Source organism: Narcine bancroftii, chromosome 8, assembly GCF_036971445.1.
Source record: "Narcine bancroftii isolate sNarBan1 chromosome 8, sNarBan1.hap1, whole genome shotgun sequence".
Taxonomy (NCBI): Eukaryota; Metazoa; Chordata; class Chondrichthyes; order Torpediniformes; family Narcinidae; genus Narcine; species Narcine bancroftii.
The window spans coordinates 146,492,468-146,514,883 of NC_091476.1; the positions used below are offsets into that span (position 1 = coordinate 146,492,468).

The window sequence follows — 22,416 nt, forward strand, 5'->3', positions numbered from 1 at the left end:
GAAGGCTAAGCAGGCTCAGTACTTGGGAGGGGAGACTGCCAGGTTTCTTTGAGGGGTGCTGGACAAGTGGTGACTCTGGGCTTGAGCTCTTCATCAAGGTACGACGAAGGGCTCAAGCCCAAAAGGTTGGTTATGCGCCTTTACCGAATAGCATGAATATGCCCAAGATTGTCTGATCTTGGAAGGCTAAGCAGGCTCAGTACTTGGGAGGGGAGACTGCCAGGTTTCTTTGAGGGGTGCTGGACAAGTGGTGACTCTGGGCTTGAGCTCTTCATCAAGGTACGACGAAGGGCTCAAGCCCAAAAGGTTGGTTATGCGCCTTTACCGAATAGCATGAATATGCCCAAGATTGTCTGATCTTGGAAGGCTAAGCAGGCTCAGTACTTGGGAGGGGAGACTGCCAGGTTTCTTTGAGGGGTGCTGGACAAGTGGTGACTCTGGGCTTGAGCTCTTCATCAAGGTACGACGAAGGGCTCAAGCCCAAAAGGTTGGTTAAGCGCCTTTACCGAATAGCATGAATATGCCCAAGATTGTCTGATCTTGGAAGGCTAAGCAGGCTCAGTACTTGGGAGGGGAGACTGCCAGGTTTCTTTGAGGGGTGCTGGACAAGTGGTGACTCTGGGCTTGAGCTCTTCATCAAGGTACGACGAAGGGCTCAAGCCCAAAAGGTTGGTTAAGCGCCTTTACCGAATAGCATGAATATGCCCAAGATTGTCTGATCTTGGAAGGCTAAGCAGGCTCAGCACTTGGGAGGGGAGACTGCCAGGTTTCTTTGAGGGGTGCTGGACAAGTGGTGACTCTGGGCTTGAGCTCTTCATCAAGGTACGACGAAGGGCTCAAGCCCAAAAGGTTGGTTATGCGCCTTTACCGAATAGCATGAATATGCCCAAGATTGTCTGATCTTGGAAGGCTAAGCAGGCTCAGTACTTGGGAGGGGAGACTGCCAGGTTTCTTTGAGGGGTGCTGGACAAGTGGTGACTCTGGGCTTGAGCTCTTCATCAAGGTACGACGAAGGGCTCAAGCCCAAAAGGTTGGTTATGCGCCTTTACCGAATAGCATGAATATGCCCAAGATTGTCTGATCTTGGAAGGCTAAGCAGGCTCAGTACTTGGGAGGGGAGACTGCCAGGTTTCTTTGAGGGGTGCTGGACAAGTGGTGACTCTGCCTGCCTTCCAGTAGACAAAAGTTAAAGAATTTCACGTGTATTGCATTCTAAATGTAATATACTCCCAATAATGGAACCTTTACCTTTTTATCTTTAGTATATAAAGTGCACAGCATCTGTCTACATTTTGTTCATACCTTGTGAAGAGCTATGTAAAAACACTTGTCAAAATGTTGAAGGGCTCACCCGAAATGTTGGTTCTATAGCTTTATCTTGGCTACATAAAATACAGTTTTGAGCTGCTGAGTTTCTCCTACAGTTTTTATTGTAAAAGATGCATAACCAACGTTTCGTGCTTGTGACCCTCATCAAGATGAAGACAGGCGCCGTGTGCCTTTTGGGGTTGAGCCCTTCATCAAGGTCCGTAAAAAAGGGGGGCTTTCAGGGAGGTGCGCCATTCAAATAAAGATCTTTGTCTTCTGGCCAGAGAGAAAACATGTCAGGTCTGCAGAGGAATTCATTCTCTAAACAAACGGGTGACTTTTAGATTTCCTGCCACCCTTCTCGTACCGTTCTCGCCTACAGGGCGACTTCATGCACGTCTCGCCTGCTCCTTCCTCCTCGCCGCAGCCACCGCCTCTCTCGCGCGCGCTGCCCTCGCCTCCTTCTCATTGGCTGGCGGCGCGTTGCCCGGGCAGCCAGGCGACCCCGTGCAGGCGGCGGTGGGAAACCCCGCGCAGCGCCGGGAGCGGGATCCATGAGGCGGCGGCGGCGGCCATTTTATCGACAGCTCCCGACTCAGTGCACCGGTGAACGGCGTGGGGGGGGGAGGGCAGAGGCCGCCGCGCCCTCAGCGAGATTGCGGACACGGTAAGCGCTCGTTCGTCCTTGCAGTCGTGAGGCGGCGGTGGGAGGGAGTGATCGGTAATAAAGACCCCTCCCCCGGTACTGCGGCAGGGCTGGCTGGCTGCTAGGCCGCAGCGCCTCCTCACTTTGTCCTTCTCGTGCGGTGTCGCTGAGGACTGGAATAACTGACTTCAACGGATGCAATTCCCTTTGCAAATTGTTCTTTATGTATATTTGCTATTATAAAAGCGTTTAACCGCGGATTGACGTGTTGCAATGCAGAGAGAGAGGTAAAATTTAAAAAAAAGCTGCAGAGACCGAGGCCATGAGGGCCCTTTTGAGCATCTTGCCTCTCTGAGCTTTGCAAATTAAATGTTATCATCAATATTAAAATTTAAAGGTTTTGGGTGTGTTCATGTTTTTCTCCGCGATTTGCATTAATCCGGGCCCTGAGGGAGGAGTAGGATTCTTAAATCTGCAGCCACGCAATGAATTATTTCCTTTAATTCTTCGGTGGATGGGAACACCGGCGCCTATTTTAGGACGAAGGTTTTCTAATTTTGCTGCAAACCGTGGTGGGCATGTTAGACTATCAATGCACTCGACTTCCATGGATAGTTTTGAAATGCAAGAGCCAAGAAATGTATTTCTTTCGCTCGCTAAGAATATTCGAAGGTCTGACTCCTCCTAGGTCGTAATTTTAGAAAAACAGGGACGCGAATATATTATTGCATAGTTATTTTTTTCCATTTATGATGGTCTCTTGTACGATCGCGGGTCGTTCCCGCCTGAGCCTGGTCCTCATTGTTGTGCACAGTTCACGCATGGCCACATCGGACATTTTTAGGACACGTGTATTAATTAGCACATGGGTGAACTTGGGAGGTAACTCGGCAGACACGTGGTTGAAGTCAAAACGCAAAACTCCATGGAGCCAAGATGCATAATCAACGTTTTCCTCATTTTACTTTTCACTCGTACCTCGATGAAGGGCTCAAGACCAAAACGTTGATTATGTATCTTTATCTTGGCTCCACAAAGTGCAGTTTGACCTGCTGAATTTTTCCATCATTGCGTGTTCACTTGACAATCTTGAGCAGCCCCTCTATTCCATACAAGTGCCAGAAGTGTAAAATCAACAAATTAAGGTTCAGGATCACGATACTTCAATTTTCTCGTGGCATTTTTTATTTGCACCTTCTGGATTTTAATACACTGTACCTCAGTGCCTATGAACTGCTTTTATATGGAAGAAAGGGAACGCAAATAAAGATCTTTGTCTTCTGGCCAGAGAGAAAACATGTCAGGTCTGCAGAGGAATTCATTCTCTAAACAAACAGGTGGCTTTTAGATTTCCTGCCTCGATGTACTTTTTGAGGTATTGAAAAACAATTAAATTTCAAATTTTGTTGCTCCTTCATGTGCTTTATCAATTTAAATGAGCTTGCATTTCTTTTAGTGTACAAGTTCAATGCAGAAATGTCCATTCATTTTTTTTTGTAGTATATCACTTAAAACTAAGAATTATTTTGTTATATGTCAAATAATTTGAATTGGAATGAAAATTGTTTGAAATATGAAATTGTATGCTTTCTGTCATGAGAGTAAATTGTGGAGTGCAAGCTCTGCTTGATAAATAAATTGTTCAGAAACATACCAACAGTGTTAGTTCCAAGTTGTGTAAAACAATTTTGAATGTTTTGCAGTTCTGTGATGTTATGAATAATATCACTGAGTAAATGGAAAGCAGAGCATGACATTGGAACCATTTGATAAGTTTACACTTAAAAATACTGCCTTCTCAAACAAAAGATGACCATGAAAATAAAAAAAACCAATGGAAATCTGAAATCTGTTGTGTATGGACATACACTTTATTCTCTGGCCCACAGAGCAGTATACCTTCTTAAGTTAGCCAAGTTCTCAATAAAGAGAGCATTTATCAGTTACTTTATCCATTCATGATACCAGGCCCCCTGAAATTTGTTATTTTCAGATTCCATTCATCTGTGGTGCTTTGCATTATGGTTGCCACCTCTCTTTCCATTGCCATATCTCACACCTGCTGTCGCCTCTCCCATGGTTAGAGCACTGGTCTTGTAAACTAGGTATCATGAGTTCATTCATCAATGGGGGTTCATTTCTGTGAGAGGCACTTGACAAATTGGCAACATGGTAGACAAAGTTACATTCTAAATTAGTATAACAAGACAATTATGGAACATTTATCTTTTTTCTCTCCTGCTGCCATATTTCCCTTGCTCACCCACCGCTGTATCTCTTGCCTGACGCCGTATTGCTCGCCTGCCCCTGTACTTTTTCGATCAACTGCTCCTTATCACTCATGCCCTCCCTCCCCAATATCTATCTTTCTCTCCCTCTCTGCCCCGGGTCTTCTCTCTGCCCCGGGTCTTCTCTCTGCCCCGGGTCTTCTCTCTCTGCTCCGGGTCTTCTCTCTCTGCCCCGGGACTTCGCTCTCTGCCCCGGGTCTTCTCTCTCTGCCCCGGGTCTTCTCTCTCTGCCCCGGGTCTTCTCTCTCTGCCCCGGGTCTTCTCTCTCTGCCCCGGGTCTTCTCTCTCTGCCCCGGGTCTTCTCTCTCCGCCCCGGGTCCCCCCTCTCTCCGCCCCGGGTCCCCCCTCTCTCCGCCCCGGGTCCCCCCTCTCTCCGCCCCGGGTCCCCCCTCTCTCCGCCCCGGGTCCCCCCTCTCTCCGCCCCGGGTCCCCCCTCTCTCCGCCCCGGGTCCCCCCTCTCTCCGCCCCGGGTCCCCCCTCTCTCCGCCCCGGGTCCCCCCTCTCTCCGCCCCGGGTCCCCCCTCTCTCTGCCCCGGGTCCCCCCTCTCTCCGCCCCGGGTCCCCCCTCTCTCCGCCCCGGGTCCCCCCTCTCTCCGCCCCGGGTCCCCCCTCTCTCCGCCCCGGGTCCCCCCTCTCTCCGCCCCGGGTCCCCCCTCTCTCCGCCCCGGGTCCCCCCTCTCTCCGCCCCGGGTCCCCCCCTCTCTCCGCCCCGGGTCCCCCCTCTCTCCGCCCCGGGTCCCCCCTCTCTCCGCCCCGGGTCCCCCCTCTCTCCGCCCCGGGTCCCCCCTCTCTCCGCCCCGGGTCCCCCCTCTCTCCGCCCCGGGTCCCCCCTCTCTCCGCCCCGGGTCCCCCCTCTCTCCGCCCCGGGTCCCCCCTCTCTCCGCCCCGGGTCCCCCCTCTCTCCGCCCCGGGTCCCCCCTCTCTCCGCCCCGGGTCCCCCCTCTCTCCGCCCCGGGTCCCCCCTCTCTCCGCCCCGGGTCCCCCCTCTCTCCGCCCCGGGTCCCCCCTCTCTCCGCCCCGGGTCCCCCCTCTCTCCGCCCCGGGTCCCCCCTCTCTCCGCCCCGGGTCCCCCCTCTCTCCGCCCCGGGTCCCCCCTCTCTCCGCCCCGGGTCCCCCCTCTCTCCGCCCCGGGTCCCCCCTCTCTCCGCCCCGGGTCCCCCCTCTCTCCGCCCCGGGTCCCCCCTCTCTCCGCCCCGGGTCCCCCCTCTCTCCGCCCCGGGTCCCCCCTCTCTCCGCCCCGGGTCCCCCCTCTCTCCGCCCCGGGTCCCCCCTCTCTCCGCCCCGGGTCCCCCCTCTCTCCGCCCCGGGTCCCCCCTCTCTCCGCCCCGGGTCCCCCCTCTCTCCGCCCCGGGTCCCCCCTCTCTCCGCCCCGGGTCCCCCCTCTCTCCGCCCCGGGTCCCCCCTCTCTCCGCCCCGGGTCCCCCCTCTCTCCGCCCCGGGTCCCCCCTCTCTCCGCCCCGGGTCCCCCCTCTCTCCGCCCCGGGTCCCCCCTCTCTCCGCCCCGGGTCCCCCCTCTCTCCGCCCCGGGTCCCCCCTCTCTCCGCCCCGGGTCCCCCCTCTCTCCGCCCCGGGTCCCCCCTCTCTCCGCCCCGGGTCCCCCCTCTCTCCGCCCCGGGTCCCCCCTCTCTCCGCCCCGGGTCCCCCCTCTCTCCGCCCCGGGTCCCCCCTCTCTCCGCCCCGGGTCCCCCCTCTCTCCGCCCCGGGTCCCCCCTCTCTCCGCCCCGGGTCCCCCCTCTCTCCGCCCCGGGTCCCCCTCTCTCCCCCCCCCCCGTGTCCCCCCTCTCTCCCCCCCCGTGTCCCCCCTCTCTCTCCCCCCCCCCCCGTGTCCCCCCTCTCTCCCCCCCCCCCCCCCCCCCCCCCCCCCCGTCTCTGCCGCCTTGTCCTCTTCCCCCCTTTTTTCTCTTCTCCAGCTCTCTGTCTCTTGTTGCTGCTACCCTCAAAGATGTGGAAGAAGCAGCAAGTATTTTTTTCTCTTTTTCTTTAATTTCTTAAAATGTGTGATGGAGTCTCCCAGTATCACACCTGTTTTAAACATATTCTATTGGTTCATTTCACCAATCGTTGATCTTTTTTGTTTTATTATTAATTTCCAGTTTTAGAATTTTCCCATGTCTTGTTTGGATTGTATCTACAGTACAACTCCGATTATGCAAAATGGTCAGGATCGGGCCTATATTGGATAAATGATTTTTTTGGATAACTGGTTATTTTTTGAAAATAACTTAGTAGCAACAGCAAATCACTTTAACCCATGTTTAAACAAGAACAAACAACAAGGGAAGGCTTTTTAAGCATTAAAATAATGTTTACTTCTCACCAAAAAATATGCTGGATGCATATCACTGACACCTCCACACCGAGGTCCCCACTCCTTGTCCAGGAGGCAGCTCTCCTTGATTATGCTGGGACAAGGTATTCTTTGGGAGACAGTGGCACGCAGTTGGAGAGAAAAGTCAATAAGGGAAGACAAAGAAGAAATAGAAAGAGAGAGGGGGGGGGTTACCTGAAATGAGGACAATCGTTCTAATTTCATGTCGACTGAATTTTTTTTCAGCCTGTGAGATTAGTTTGGCTCTGAAAAAATTTGGAATAAATGAGCATTTGTAATTTGTTTCAGATATCCTCGTTTTGCTGAAATTTAAATTTTTGCGATAAAAGGGGATTTTGGGGAATCTGATTTCAGATAATCTGAATTATACTGTATTATTTCAAATAGCAATAGTTTTATTACTGATATTTATAACTTAACTCATCCCAACTCATATGCAGTGAATATATGGAGTAATGTCCTATTTAAGTTTAGAGAAAATCAGATATAATAAAGATAGAAAGTTTCAATTCATGAAATTATGTGGTCCATTCTTAGAATTATTTTTATAATTGGAAGAATCAATAATAATTTTACGTTTCGGTAATTCTTTGTCTGTTCTCTGAGGGTCACCAGTGTTTCCACATCATTGTTGATTTTTTTTCACAAAAAATACGAAACCTTGATTAGAGGGAGGGATTAGATTAGTTTAGTCCTTTAGTTTTTAGGTTTTTTTAATCATTTTAATACAACAGTAATAAATGGATCTGACATGGTTGCATATATTTGTTTATTACTAAGTAACTATTAATGTAGTTATGCATATTTTCTGATTTACCCATTTTTTCTTCTTTATATATTTACTTGTATACAATTAAGTCATTATGTAGTCGTCATTTATTATTTACGCTTGTATGTTAAACTCAATAAAAAGATTTTAAAAAGAAAAAAGTTCCCTAAATCTGAAGAACAACGTGTTACTACTTTTGGCCAGAAACATTGACTTTCTGTTACATTCAGTGGATGATGTCAGAATTGCTGAATTTCTCCAGGACTTTGTGTAGTGCTCCATTTTTCCAGCATCTGTGATCTTTCTTGTAATCAAACCTTGTTGCCATTTATTTACTTTTTACTTCTGGACTCTTAGCCAGTTTCATATCTTTGCTAAGAAGTTGATGTATTTGGTAATGTACTTCCTGGAAAATGCAAATGCACTACATTGATTGTCTGGTGTGTTAACAAAGTCATTGAGCTTAGCCAGATACATGATCTGAACAAGTATGTTGACTGTCGTTCCTTAATGGATTTTTCCCCAGTAAAAAATAGCATAGTTATTTAAGTGCAGTTCTTGAAATTTCAAATGACCCAAGTTTGCAAATACTGATAATATTCTTCTCCTTTTGAGATATAATTGTAATATTTGCCACCCTCTAGTCCTCTTGCAACAATTGAACAAGTGTTAAATGATTACTATTTCTCCAGTTTGCCATTAAATTAATCGATGGTGAAGCAGCTGACGTTTATAAGTTTGAATGTCTTCAGCACAAACTGATGACTGTCACATTGGCATAATAGTCTAAAAAAGATTTTGGCTAATGTTTGCAAAGTACTTGTATTCGTTCAGCTCCTCTTTGCCCTTTCAATGGCCATGATTTTTTCTTTCATTACCATTATCAATTAATTTTTGGCAGATATTTTTCTTTGAAATGTGCACCATGTAAAATAAATCATCTAATTGCAACTTCTTTGTATTTCATTCATTTTGAGGTTTGGAAATTTTACATTCAGGTAAATGTTCAGTTTGATTTGGAATTATACCTTTATTTAAGAAAAGTATTCTGGTGTCCAGTAACTTTTTTTTCTCTACATTCCTGTTGGTTGAGATTTCTGAGTTTTATTGAAATAATTTGATGAAATGCATATTTATTTTTAAGTTTGGATGGCTTTTATCATTTGAAATTATATATTGATGTTTTTAAAAAAACTGCTGTCCAGGAGTTTTTTTTTCCTATATTACTTGTGGTTTAGATTTTTTTCCATAATTTTTACTTGTGGTCAATGATGGGAGCTTATCAAATTTGTATCAAGTACTCAAGGGTAAAATAAATGTTTCTGGATGCATCTTTGAGATAATTCACTACTAGAAGATCTTCCTCTGTACCAAGTACCAGCATCAAGCACCATCGGCTCAACTGTTACTCCATCTGGGTATGTAACATCAAGCCCACTCTTCGCAGATTTACTAAGGTTGCTGAATTCCAAGCTCAGAGAACCCCTACTGAACCAGCGTGACATTTCCATTTCCTACACTAGCCATCTCTGTTTCTGAGTGGTGAATAGTGAACAGTTTTTGCATTGTCAACTACAGTCAAGTTAGAAATTTCCAGGCTCAACTTTGGGACCTTTTCAATTGGTTTGGATAGAAGGATCTTTTCATCTCGGGTCTAGGCTGTACCTAAACTCTGTTTCCAGAAGTGTTAGGTACAGAGTTCTAGCCACTGGACAGCCCAAGCCCCCTGTTTGCATAGCATTTGAAGTAAAGCCTTGTGACCAGTTGATATGCAGAGGGAAAAATTGTCTTAAATATCTTTTTTCATTCCAGCTATAATTAGAAATGGCTACTGAGGTGAATGGAAATGCAGCGCAGGTGAAGGAGGAGGAAGAACCCATGGATACCTCATCTGCTGTCACCCATTCAGAACACTACCAGGTGCTAATAGATGCTGGCTTGCCACAGAAAGTAGCAGAAAGGCTAGATGATATCTTTCAAACAGGTATAATATGTCAAGACCTGTGATTTTAGTAGTCCAAACTATTGCTTTAACCCTGAACATGATATGTAACTGGAAAATATTTGACTTATTCTTGACAACAAATTTGAGGGAGGTGAATTTGATACTTGATGTATTTGTTTAATTCAAAAGAGATTGCTGTGTGTAATATCTGCCAGCATTTGTAGTGGTATTGGTAGTGAATTATTTTCTATATCATTCATTTATGATTAAATTACTGGAATCGTTAGCATAAGCAATAGCTGATGACTTTTGCTACTGAACTAAATTAAGGTTCATGTACTTTCATAGTTAGTAAGAGTTGTGAAAGCATCCAAAAGCAGTGAACCCCCCACCCATTAATTGCAATATATGAATGCATTTTGTGGCTAATTATTTTGAAACATTTTGATAAATGTATGTTGCCCATAAATGCTAAAAGCATTGATTTTAGTTTATAAACTTTTTGTAATTTTGAGGCCACTTAAAGTGCAAATGTTTATTAAGCTACATCATTATCCATACAATGGAGTTATGCAATATGTTTTTCCCAGAAGCTGAAGATGAGCAATAGTTTTGGTCTGCTTGAGGGGAAGGACTACTTTGTTTAACTTCAACTATCGCATTGTATTTTCCCTGCGGCAAGGGAGCTAAGTCATTTGAAGGATCTTATTCATTTGGTTTTGATTTTTCTTCTTTATTTAGTGCATGGTAGAAGCTGATTCCATCCTTTAAACCAGTGTTGCCCAATTACACTCAATTAACCTTCAACGTCTTGGAGGGTGGGAGGAAAGTGGAGCACCTGGGGAAAGACCTTATAGACACAGGGAAAACTCCTTACTGATTTGAATTCGAGTTGCTGATGATGTCATAATGTTGCGCTAACTACTGTACTAACCGTGCCGCAGGATTAGTATATAAAGTATACAGTGATGCAAATGCCAAAAAAAACATCTATTTACACAACATAAAAGTTTTAAATTGCATGCAGAAAAAGGGCTTTGGGTGGTTGTCATCCCTGTAACATTTGTCTTGCAGTTTGAGATTGCTGTTGATAAAAATTAAAATTGCTCATGTCAATTACTGCCTTTTATAGTATTTGGTGCTTACAATCAAGTTGGTTGTAATGACTAAAATTGGTGGCTTTAGGGACTGAATTGTGAACTGGATGATGGATTCATATTCCAATAAAAATTGTATACATTTTATTGAAATGAATTTGATTTTTTCCATTGTACACGTGCTACAGTTTTTTCTGTACTGTTGAAAGGCCTTTGCATACTTTGATATCGTGTGTAAACTAATGAAGGGTGAGAAACATGTTATTTTCAACATTAAAGTATATGCAGTTTAGCAACTAGTAGCTGTTAAGTAAACAATAAATGAACAAACTCAACAAGATTTGAGCAATGACATCTTTTTGTTCATTCCTGATATTAAATAAAAAGAGACATACATTTTGGAAGATAATTATAATATTGGTATATTTCTGAAGTTTATTTATGCACAGTGTTTATTATAGTTTTGTGTTGAATTTTGTTGCAGGATTAGTTTCTTATGTTGATCTTGATGAAAGAGCCATTGATGCCCTCAGAGAGTTCAATGAAGAAGGAGCATTGTCAGTACTGCAGCAGTTTAAAGAAAGTGACCTATCACACGTGCAGGTAATTTCAAATGGACTGAAACATAAAGGTCTGCAGACATGGTGAGAGTAGTCAAAACCTAGAAATGCTGGAGGAACTCAGCAGGTCTCACTGGAAGACTGACTGAGTTCCTCCAGTACTTCTGTGTTTTGAACTCATTTCAAATGCCTACTGGTATGCAATCGTAATAGAATCATGCAATACTTTTTGACATTAGGTGATTTTTAAGAAGAAAAATGATTTTAGTTTACTTCATTTTATGGGGAAGAGATGTAAATTTAAGATTCATCAACATTTTTAAATAACAGTGATTATAGATTAAAGAATTGAACTTGGATTAAAAAAGTTACTGGCATTTCACTTCATGAAATACTATTCTTAAGTGCAATACTTGCAGTTTTATTATTCCATTGATTTTAATTTGCTGTGTCTAAAAACAATGGTTTAATTGTTTTTAAATTTACAGAATAAAAGTGCCTTCCTGTGCGGAGTAATGAAGACCTACAGACAACGAGAGAAGCAAGGTAGCAAAGTACAGGATGCTACAAAGGGTCCTGATGAATCAAAAATTAAGGTAATATATCTTTCATGATGAGTTAATGAAATTTGGTGGAAATGCAGGTAATATGAATTTGAATGTGATGGGAAAGCAGATTAATAGGAATAGGAGTTAATTCCCAATCAATGTTACAAAAACATTTTGGATTAAATATGATAAAGCTTGTCTAGATGTTATTTTAGCACAGCCTATTATATAATAGAAATGAAACTGAAGGGGTTGACTATTGTTTGAGTGAGAAAGATGATTGACATTGAGAATGTGATTGGTGAGAGTTTTGAAGATGTAAAGAAGTGGTAAGGTGGGGAAGTGTACAGAAAACATTTGAGTGAAGAAGGCAAGGTGACCAAATGGTCTGGATGTTTAAGTATATTCTTTTCAGTTTAAGAATGGCAGTTAGAAAGGTTCTTCATAAAATAATGTTCATGAAAGGTACCGATTTGGTATGTCAAAATTAAACATTTGTCTCTACGCCCTATTATGGGGTCCATAAACCAAAAAAAAAGACATTCGCAGCATGGACATTTTGGAATTTAGGCAAACAATGTCATGTACATCTGAATTGAAGTTAATTAAATTGTGCATTTGATTTATTTGTATCTACAAGTAGACAGTATTTATTTATTGTATTTAGTGGAAAAATGTTTTAAATAATATAAGCTATATGCTGGTAGAGATTTTGCATTAAATTGTTAATGTATTTTTTTAGGCACTGCTAGAACGGACAGGGTACACTTTGGATGTAACCACAGGGCAAAGGAAGTATGGTGGCCCTCCTCCTGATGGTGTGCATTCAGGGCCACAACCAGGAATTGGAACAGAGGTTAGTAAATTATTATAATGTGACCTTTAGGCCATACCATTAAACCACATTAAATGTATAGAGGATGTACCCTGATTTAGGACATATGAGAGTTTTCAAGCAACAGCAAGACACTTGGCTTCAATTGTGGAAGGGGAATAGGAATTCGAGGAATTCTAACATGAAATTGATATTTACCAAATGATTGCTTTTTATCATCAGTACAGCGTCGACCTCTTAAAGGTAAAGTACATACAGCTGATTTGGTAAACCAAAATATAAGAAATTTCCTATATCTTGTGTGTAATAGTTGATACTGTGAAAAGGCATCCCTACTTTAGGCTCCAAAATATAGAATTTTTTCATATATCGTGTGTAAAATTTGACCCCCAACCCCACCCCTTTTGGGTTCTGGCCGTCCACCTACATGGTCACCTGATGCCCCAACTGCCACCTCTTACATAGGTCCTGGCTGCCTGCGCACCGGAGCTCCCAACCATCCACGACCACCCACCCATCCGAACTCCTGACTCCCCAGCTGCATATCCTTGCCCTGGCTTGCCTGTCCATCTGAGCTTCTGACACCCCAATCGTGGATCCTCTCCTTGGCCGCCCGCCCATCTGAGCTCCTGATGCCCCATATGTGGACTTGCCATCTAGCCATGGCCATCCAAGCTCCTGACGCCTCAAATGACACAGGTACTTACCACGGGCAAATTGGTCCCCAAACTTGACTATTGCTTAAATATATACAGTAACTTGATTATAATTTGCATTACATTAGATATTTGGACCAAAGTATGTGGCAACATTTTCTGACAAATTCGCAACTTAATTGCTTGGATACTTAGGTATTTGTCGGGAAAATACCCAGGGATTTGTATGAAGATGAGCTTGTTCCGTTGTTTGAAAAAGCTGGTTCTATTTGGGACTTGCGACTTATGATGGACCCTTTGTCAGGCCAGAACCGTGGTTATGCATTTGTGACATTCTGCAACAAGGATGCAGCCCAAGAAGCTGTCAAACTGGTAAGAATTTTGAAAAACATTGTTAATCCTCATTTCAAACCATGAATGAATTCATAATTGAATGTTTAGGCTATAAATCAACATTTTTTTGCATATTTGTTCTATGTGGTATTTTAAAGTGTGTTTTGGTTGAAAAATTATTGAATCCTATTGGACCATTGCAGAAATTTTGATATTGAATCTCTGGCTCTTGCAGTGTGATAATTACGAAATCCGTCCTGGAAAACACATTGGAGTTTGCATTTCTGTAGCCAATAATAGGCTGTTTGTTGGTTCAATTCCAAAGAACAAGACCAAGGAAAACATAATGGAAGAATTCAGCAAAGTCACAGGTTGGTTCATATGATTGTTTGATGCCAAAAATAGTTAATGGTTTTTAAACAAATATCTGATAATTATATATTTTTATATTGGAGTGGCAGCACCAATATTTTTTCTTATGAAATTATTTATTTCAAAGTCATTGATTTGATAAAGCCACCAAAAGTGGGATTTTGCAAATATCCACTTTATTTACTGCTTTTGCATAATCAGACTTGTGTAGCACACTGTATATTTAACACAACACCCTCTGTTCTCGGGTTGGAAAAAAAAAGAATAACTTGGACTACAGGTTGAATTTCTATTATCCGGCACTCTGTGGTCTAGCATGTTTTGAATCTGCCGTTGTTCGTACAGAGTCCTGCACTGTCTGAAAGGAGTTTGTACTAATGTCCCGATCACTGATGCTGTAAAGGCATTGCACTAACTGTGCTGCCCCGTAGTATTATTTCCTGTTTTAAGCTTTGTTCTACCTTTTAATGTGTTTGCATAAGGGGTTCCCTTAAGGGTCAATTTCTGTTTTCTGGCATTTTCTGTCATCTGGCAATGGCCAGGTCCCAACAGTGCCAGATTAAAGAGGTTCAACCTGTATTTTAAAGAGCAATAGATGCTTCCCAATTGCCAAGGCATTATTCTGTGTTCAGCTTATTGGATCATTATTTCACTGTTTTATGGCATTCTGCATGTGTGTCTGTTTGCACATTTGCCTGCATAACATGAATTGGCAGTAAAGTGCTTGAAGATATCTTGAGATCATGAAAGAATATTTTGCATTTTTCAGTTCTTTATGCCTCAAATAATATTCAGAAGTAAAATTGTTGTGTAGGCATATCCTTTTGTAAATATGTGTCTAAATTTTGGGCTGTTTGGAATAAGTAACAATTTAAAATTTTTACCATTGTGTCATGCTGAGGGTATTCATAATTTGTGGGGAGGGGAAGATTTTCATCAGCTGGTATAATAAAAGCATTCCTTGAATCATCCAGCCATCTTCAATCATTTTAGGTTAAACATGGTTTTAGATTTTCCATTCAGTTCTGAGTAAATTTATCAGTGATCTTTGGCACATGATTTTCAAATTTTTTCGGTTGTCTGTCCATCCCACACATAATTAGTTTGAAGACTGCTGGATGTTATGATTGAAACGCCCAAAATATACCTTTAAGGGAAACGGCTTATGTTTGAAGGTGGTTGTTGAATTTTTGAGCTCTATATTTTATTGTTCTGCAGTATCATGGATTTGCCCACAAGACAATTGATCCTCCTATCTGCCCTATTAATGTATCGACTGTTAAATAAATTAACTCTTTTTGCCCTAATTTGATATAACTTCAATGTCATTGGTATTAACTGTTGTAATTTTTACTGGTGAAATTGAACTTAAATTGGATTATATGACAGAAAATGTAGTGTCCATTCTAATGCCCCTTTGGTCAGTTTACAGGGATTACTTTTGTCCAACTAATACTTCTTTTCTTTAGAGGGTCTCACTGATGTTATTTTATATCATCAACCTGATGATAAGAAGAAAAACAGGGGCTTCTGTTTTCTCGAATTTGAGGATCACAAATCTGCTGCACAGGCAAGGCGAAGATTAATGAGTGGAAAAGTCAAGGTCTGGGGAAATGTTGTCACAGTTGAATGGGCAGATCCAGTAGAGGAACCAGATCCAGAGGTGATGGCAAAGGTAATGCAGACATATAGAATACGGGGCACGGACTTGTGGGACAGAAGGGCCTGTTACCAATCTATATCTCTCTTTTAAAAAAAAACAAATGGAGGCTATTTGGTGCATTGATTTATACTGTCTTTAATCAGAACAGTTCCATTCCCCCCTTGTTTCCCTCTACGCTTTTTTTTAAGCTAATTGAGTATCCCTACTCTTTCCATATCCTCAATTACCCAGCTACAGCAAGGTAATTTACAACACTAAGTTAGTTTGCTAAAGAGAGGCCATGCCAACTCTACACAATCAACCTTGGAGTTCAGCATCGAACCTGGGTTATGGTACTGTGATATAATAGTACTATTAAAACAAAATGAATTCTGCATATATCATTCATGTGTAAACAGGCCAAATTTAGTACAAAATGCAATACTCCCTTGAATTTATATTTGTTGTAAAATAAATTTTTAGCTCAATCTCCTTGTAATTTGTTGTATAGAATGGTAATGATGATAACTTGGTGTTATCAACTTGTTTTGCCCTGTTTAGACTGCTGAAAACTAATGTCAAATGAGATTAATGAAATCTCATTGTTTGACATTGTCATAGTTACTTACTGTCTATTGTAAAGCTACAAGTGTTTGAATAAAAACGCATGGAAATCTTAAAAAATTCTGATATCTTATAATGCAAAATTAATTTCAAATCCCAATTTTTCATTTTCTTAAAGATTTGATTGGTTCCATGTTGTAGGTCTATTGCTTAACTTCAATTTCATATCTGTTCATGCTATTATTTTTAATACCACAATTTAAATATTTAACAATGATCTCTTGAAATCCAGAGATGTGCAGTTTTGTTATTAGTATAGTATTGTGTTTTAGAGTTTGGTTTCGAAAGGATATCACCTTTAAAGGAACTTATCTCTCTACCATTTTGCTATCTTACACAGGTCAAAGTATTGTTTGTAAGAAACTTGGCCAGCTCTGTGACAGAAGAAATCCTAGAAAAGACCTTTAGTCAATTTGGAAAACTGGAACGAGTGAAAAAATTAAAAGACTATGCATTTGTTCATTTTGAGGACCGTGATGCAGCAGTGAAGGTTTGTACAGATTGAATTAGATAACTTAATTCAGTCCATATCAGGTGTGCGTGGATTTGACATCGACACAAAATAGCAGATTTATAGAGCTTGCAATGATATTGGTTTTTTTTTGCCTTAAGCATTAATTGATTTACCAATTGATTTACAAGATTCACCTTAGTTAATGTAATTTTTACTTCAATCTAATGCAATTTGTAAACTCTCTCTAAATAAGTAAATATAGATACCAGTATAGATCTATCTGTCTGTCTATGTGTGTATGTATGTATATGAGAGAGTTTAAAATAGATCATGGCCTTTTTGCCATCTATATATGGTACTTTTGCAGTAACATGTTTCTTAGTTCATTTTCATTCTTCCTAAACCAAAGTGACAGAATTAAGTGTGGAGATATCCTTGATGAATGGGCATAATAATCAAGTTTAAAGTGAAATGTTTTCATTTTTCATATGCCAGTTAAATTTGTTTTAAAGTTGTATGTGTTGCTATAGTACCGATCACAATATCATAGAAAGACAAGTGTAATCTTTACCATCTGTTTTCCATGCAGTAAGTGAACATTATCACTGGTTATAAGGATGAGTTGTAGCGGAGTGTGGAGGTTTACACTACAAACTTGAAAAGTTGCATTTCAAGTCTTCTGAATATTAAGTGTAAAAATGTTTATCAAAACCAAATGTTAGGTATAAGGCCCTTGGAATTGGAAGGTCTTAGAAATATGTAAGATTTAACTGTTCATGGAGTTTTGGTGTTACCATCTCAGTGGGGTTTGGGGGAGAAGAGTAGGTAAAGCAGAGATATATTCCTGGATAAGCAAAGAGTGAGTTTGGATGAGTTTTAGCCTGGTCATTTACAATTGTACCGAACAATGGAGAAGGCCCACAGATTTGAGATGGCAACTCCTGGATTGTATGGTTGATAAAGTATGGGATTGTGTATTGGGATGTACATTTCCAAAGTACCATTTGTTTTTCATTGCAATTCTTCTGAAGATTTGAGACTTCCCATAAATTTACATGATCAAAATTATGAACTAGCCATGAGATATGGCTAAAGTTAGTAATCTTTTATAAACTTGAATATATTAATTATTTTTCTTATGCTGTAAGGATAATCCAGATCTCACAAGGTCTAGGGCGGCACGGTTAGCATAAAGGTTAGTGCAACATTGCTACAGCACCAGCGACTCGGGTTAGAATCCAGGCACTGTCTGTAAGGATGTTCTTCCCCTGTCTGCATGAGTTTCCTTCAGGTGCTTCATTTTCCTCTCACCATTCAAACTACAGGGAATATAGGTTAATTGGGTGGCATGGGCTAGTGGTCCGGAAGGGCCTGTTTTGTGTGTGTGTTTTTTATATATATATATAAACAACATAACAATTACAGTATGGAAACAGGCCATTACAGCCCCACTAGTCCGCACCGATTTAAGGGAGCATATTCATAATTTTTTGTAGATGTCAATATGATAAAAATGATTGGCAGTCTTGCATGAATTTATTAACAGGGGCACTAAATTTAAAAAATGGTGAAAAAGATACAAAGTGTTTTGACCTCAGCTACAGGTTGTTGAAATCTGGGCACTAACTCTAATCCTAAGACTTTCAGGCATTAAAAATGTCATGTAAGACTGACAATCATTTTTATCATATTGATATCTTCAAAAAATTATGAATATGCTCCCTTTGTTCCCTTAAATCAGTGCAGACTAGTGGGGCTATAATGGCCTGTTTACGTACTGTAATTGTTATATGTTATACCCCAGCATTCTTTCCCCTCTTCCATAGTGTTACAAGTGGAATCTTACCACTTTGCCATGTTCACCCTAAAAGGCATCAATCGGTGACTACATTAAATGTTTTCTGCCATTTGTCTGTTCATATTTATCTTTTTAAAATCTATTATTCTTATCAAATCCTGGTAAAATAATTCTTGCTATAATTATTACATATCGTGTGTAAATATATTGCAAATTCTCTTCTTCTTTGGCTTGGCTTCGCGGACGAAGATTTATGGAGGGGGTAAATGTCCATGTCAGCTGCAGGCTCGTTTGTGGCTGACAAGTCCGATGCGGGACAGGCAGACACGGTTGCAGGGGAAAAGTGGTTGGTTGGGGTTGGGTGTTGGGTTTTTCCTCCTTTGTCTTTTGTCAGTGAGGTGGGCTCTGCGGTCTTCTTCAAAGGAATTTGCTGCCCGCCGAACTGTGAGGCGCCAAGATGTACGTTTTGAGGCGATATCAGCCCACTGGCGGTGGTCAATGTGGCAGGCACCAAGAGATTTCTTTAGGCAGTCCTTGTACCTCTTCTTTTGTGCACCTCTGTCACGGTGGCCAGTGGAGAGCTCGCCATATAACACGATCTTGGGAAGGCGATGGTCCTCCATTCTGGAGACGTGACCCACCCAGCGCAGTTAGTTGGGTCTTCAGCAGCGTGGACTCGATGCTGTTGGCCTCTGCCATCTCGAGTACTTCGATGTTAGGGATGAAGGCGCTCCAATGAATGTTGAGGATGGAGCGGAGACAATGCTGGTGGAAGCGATCTAGGAGCCATAGGTGATGCCGGTAGAGGACCCATGATTCGGAGCCGAACAGGAGTGTGGGTATGACAACGGCTCTGTATACGCTTATCTTTGTGAGGTTTTTCAGTTGGTTGTTTTTCCAGACTCTTTTGTGTAGTCTTCCAAAGGCGCTATTTGCCTTGGCGAGTCTGTTGTCTATCTCGTTGTCGATCCTTGCATCTGATGAAATGGTGCAGCCGAGATAGGTAAACTGGTTGACCATTTTGAGTTTTGTGTGCCCGATGGAGATGTGGGGGGGCTGGTAGTCAAGGTGGGGAGCTGGGTGATGGAGGACCTCCGTTTCTTCAGGCTGACTTCCAGGCCAAACATTTTGGCAGTTTCCGCAAAGCAGGACGACAAGCACTGAAGAGCTGGCTCTGAATGGGCAACTAAAGCGGCATCGTCTGCAAAGAGTAGTTCACGGACTAGTTTTTCTTGTGTCTTGGTGTGAGCTTGCAGGCGCCTCAGATTGAAGAGACTGCCATCCGTGCGGTACCGGATGTAAACAGCGTCTTCATTGTTGAGGTCTTTCATGGCTTGGTTCAGCATCATGGTGAAGAAGATTGAAAAGAGGGTTGATGCGAGAACACAGCCTTGCTTCACGCCATTGTTAATGGAGAAGGGTTCAGAGAGCTCATTGCTGTATCTGGCCCGACCTTGTTGGTTTTCGTGCAGTTGGATAACCATGTTGAGGAACTTTGGGGGGCATCCGATGCGCTTTAGTATTCGCCAAAGCCCTTTTCTGCTCACGGTGTCGAAGGCTTTGGTGAGGTCAACAAAGGTGATGTAGAGTCCTTTGTTTTGTTCTCTGCACTTTTCTTGGAGCTGTCTGAGGGCAAAGACCATGTCAGTAGTTCCTCTGTTTGCGCGAAAGCCGCACTATGATTCTGGGAGAATATTCTCAGCGACACTAGGTATTATTCTATTTAGGAGAATCCTAGCGAAGATTTTGCCTGCAACGGAGAGCAGCATGATTCCCCTGTAGTTTGAGCAGTCTGATATCTCGCCTTTGTTTTTGTACAGGGTGATGATGATGGCATCACGAAGATCCTGAGGCAGTTTTCCTTGGTCCCAACAAAGCTTGAAAAACTGAAGCAGTTTGACATGCAGAGTTTTGCCGCCAGCCTTCCAGACCTCTGGGGGGGATTCCATCCATACCTGCTGCTTTGCCACTTTTCAGTTGTTCAATTGCCTTGTATGTCTCTTCCCGGGTGAGGACCTCATCCAGCTCTAGCCTTAGGGGCTGTTCAGGGAGCTGGAGCAGGGCAGAATCTTGGACTGAGCGATTGGAAGTGTTCTGACCATCGGTTGAGGATGGGGATCTTGTCGCTGAGGAGGACTTTGCCGTCTGAGCTGCGCAGCGGGCTTTGGACTTGGGGTGAGGGGCCGTACACAGCCTTTAGAGCCTCGTAGAAACCCCTGAAGTCGCCAATGTCCGCGCTGAGCCGGGTTCACTTGGCGAGGCTAGTCCACTCATTTTGGATCTCCCGGAGTTTGCGCTGAAGATGGCTGCATGCACGACGGGAGGCTTGTTTCTTCTCTGGACAGGACAGCTTTGTAAGGTGAGCCTGGTGGGCAGCTCGCTTCTTTGCCAGCAGCTCCTGGATTTCCTGGCTGTCATCGTTGAACCAGTCCTTGTTTTTCCTGGAGGAGAAGCCCAGTACCTCTTCAGTGGATTGCAGTATGGTATTCTTCAGCTGATCCCAGAGGGTTTTAGGGGACGAGTCCGTGAGGCGGATTGCATCGTCGAGCTTTGCTTTGAGGTTTGCCTGGAAGTTTCCTCTCACTTCGTCTGACTGCAGGTTTCCAACATTGAACCACTTTCTGGGGGCTTTACTGTTCCTGGGCTTTGGCTTGAAGTGAAGGTTGAGCTTGCGGTGAACCAGCCGGTGGTCAGTGTGGCATTCCGCGCAGGGCATGACCCTGGTGTGGAGCACATCTCGTTTGTCTCTTTCTCGCACCAGGACGTAGTCCAGGAGGTGCCAGTGTTTGGATCGGGGATGCATCCAGGTAGTCTTCAGGCTGTCCCTCTGCTGAAAAAGGGTGTTTGTAATGACAAGCCGCTGTTCTGCGCAGAGCTCCAACAGGAGACGCCCATTGTCGTTGCACTTGCCGACACCATGCTTGCCCAGGATTCCTGGCCAGGTTTCTGATTCTTTGCTGATGCGAGCGTTGAAGTCGCCAAGGATGACAACCTTGTCGGTTGTAGGGGTGCGTTGAATGAGGTTGCGCAGGTCAGTGTAGAACTTGTCCTTTTCTGCTGGTTCCGCCTGGAGGGTTGGAGCATAGACACTGATGAGGGTGATGTGACGCTTGTTTTGAAGGAGGAGTCGCATGGACATGATCCGGTCCGAGTGGCCTGTCGGGAGGTTTTCGAGTTTGGAGGCAATGGAGTTCTTGACCATGAAGCCTACACCAGATAGGTGTTGTTCATCCAAAGGCTTGCCAGACCAGTAGAGTGTGTAGCCTGCGTCGCGTTCTTGGAGGCTGCCTACATCTGCCAGGCGGACTTCACTGAGCCCCAGTCTGGGCAGAGGGTAGGCGGCGGCAGCCCCGATCCGGGCAGGAGCAAGGGGGAGGCGGCGGCCCCGGCCTCGGTCGAGTGAGGCAGGCGGAGGCCCCGGTCCGGGCAGAGAGTTGGAGGCGGCGGCCCCAGTCCGGGCGCAGGGAGAGCAACGGCGGCCTCGGCCCCGGTCCAGGCAGTATGGACCGATCCCTCCAGCCCAGGTAAGAAACCTGCATAGGAGAAGGCCTCGCTGCCACGTCCCAGCTTGCTTGGCCACGGCACACGAACCATGGGTGTAAAGGGTGGGGCCGGTACTGCGCGCACTGCACTCCACCTAAAAGCTCCTTTGCACAGGCCCGAGGACAGGTCCACGTCCTCCCCCTCCACATCCTCCCCCTCCACGTCCTCCCCCTCAAAAGATGCTCACATGCTGGAACATCAGAACCATGCTAGACAAGACTGACAGCCACCGACCTGAACGTCGGTCTGCCCTCATTGCACATGAACTCCTCAGACTTGACATCGACATATTCAAAATTCTGGTTTATTAGTATATAGCAAGAATATAATTGAATTTAACATCAGGAAGATGTTGACATCTCAAATCTGTGGGCCTTCTCAGAATAAAATCATCACTCTGCTGTCCATCTTTGCGAATTGTGTACCCAGTTTACAATTTCTCTTTAATCACATGTTTCCATTTCAGGGTGTTTTTGTTTTTATTTCAATTGCCTTTTGAAAGTCTGCATCTGAATTGCACAACTTTCATTAACACTTTCTTTGGAGAACATCTGATTATATTCCTTTAAAATCAAGTGAACTTCTCTGTCGAGGGGAATTTAGGTTGCTCATTTTGTGACAAGATCTGTAAGACTTGGGATCCAAGTTTTTTTTTCTAACATTCACTAA

General features: G+C 43.7%; 1 protein-coding gene across 4 annotated transcripts in view; it reads left to right on the forward strand.

The window, feature by feature from the left end:
• The first annotated feature begins 1,822 nt into the window (after positions 1 to 1,822).
• LOC138741322 (heterogeneous nuclear ribonucleoprotein R) overlaps positions 1,823 to 22,416 on the forward strand; it is a 37,937-nt gene continuing 17,343 nt past the window's right edge. Inside the window, exons 1-9 of one of the 4 annotated variants that reach the window (XR_011343454.1) lie at positions 1,823 to 1,975; positions 9,153 to 9,324; positions 10,867 to 10,985; positions 11,431 to 11,538; positions 12,233 to 12,346; positions 13,177 to 13,353; positions 13,550 to 13,685; positions 15,156 to 15,361; positions 16,293 to 16,442. Coding sequence is in view for 3 of the 4 variants with exons in the window: in XM_069895192.1 (XP_069751293.1) it covers positions 9,165 to 9,324; positions 10,867 to 10,985; positions 11,431 to 11,538; positions 12,233 to 12,346; positions 13,177 to 13,353; positions 13,550 to 13,685; positions 15,156 to 15,361; positions 16,293 to 16,442 (1,170 nt within the window). In the remaining variant the exon portion in view is untranslated. Of the gene's footprint in view, positions 1,976 to 9,152; positions 9,325 to 10,866; positions 10,986 to 11,430; positions 11,539 to 12,232; positions 12,347 to 13,176; positions 13,354 to 13,549; positions 13,686 to 15,155; positions 15,362 to 16,292; positions 16,443 to 22,416 lie in introns of those variants that run through there. The other 3 variants (XM_069895192.1, XM_069895193.1, XM_069895194.1) reach the window with 3 other exon arrangements.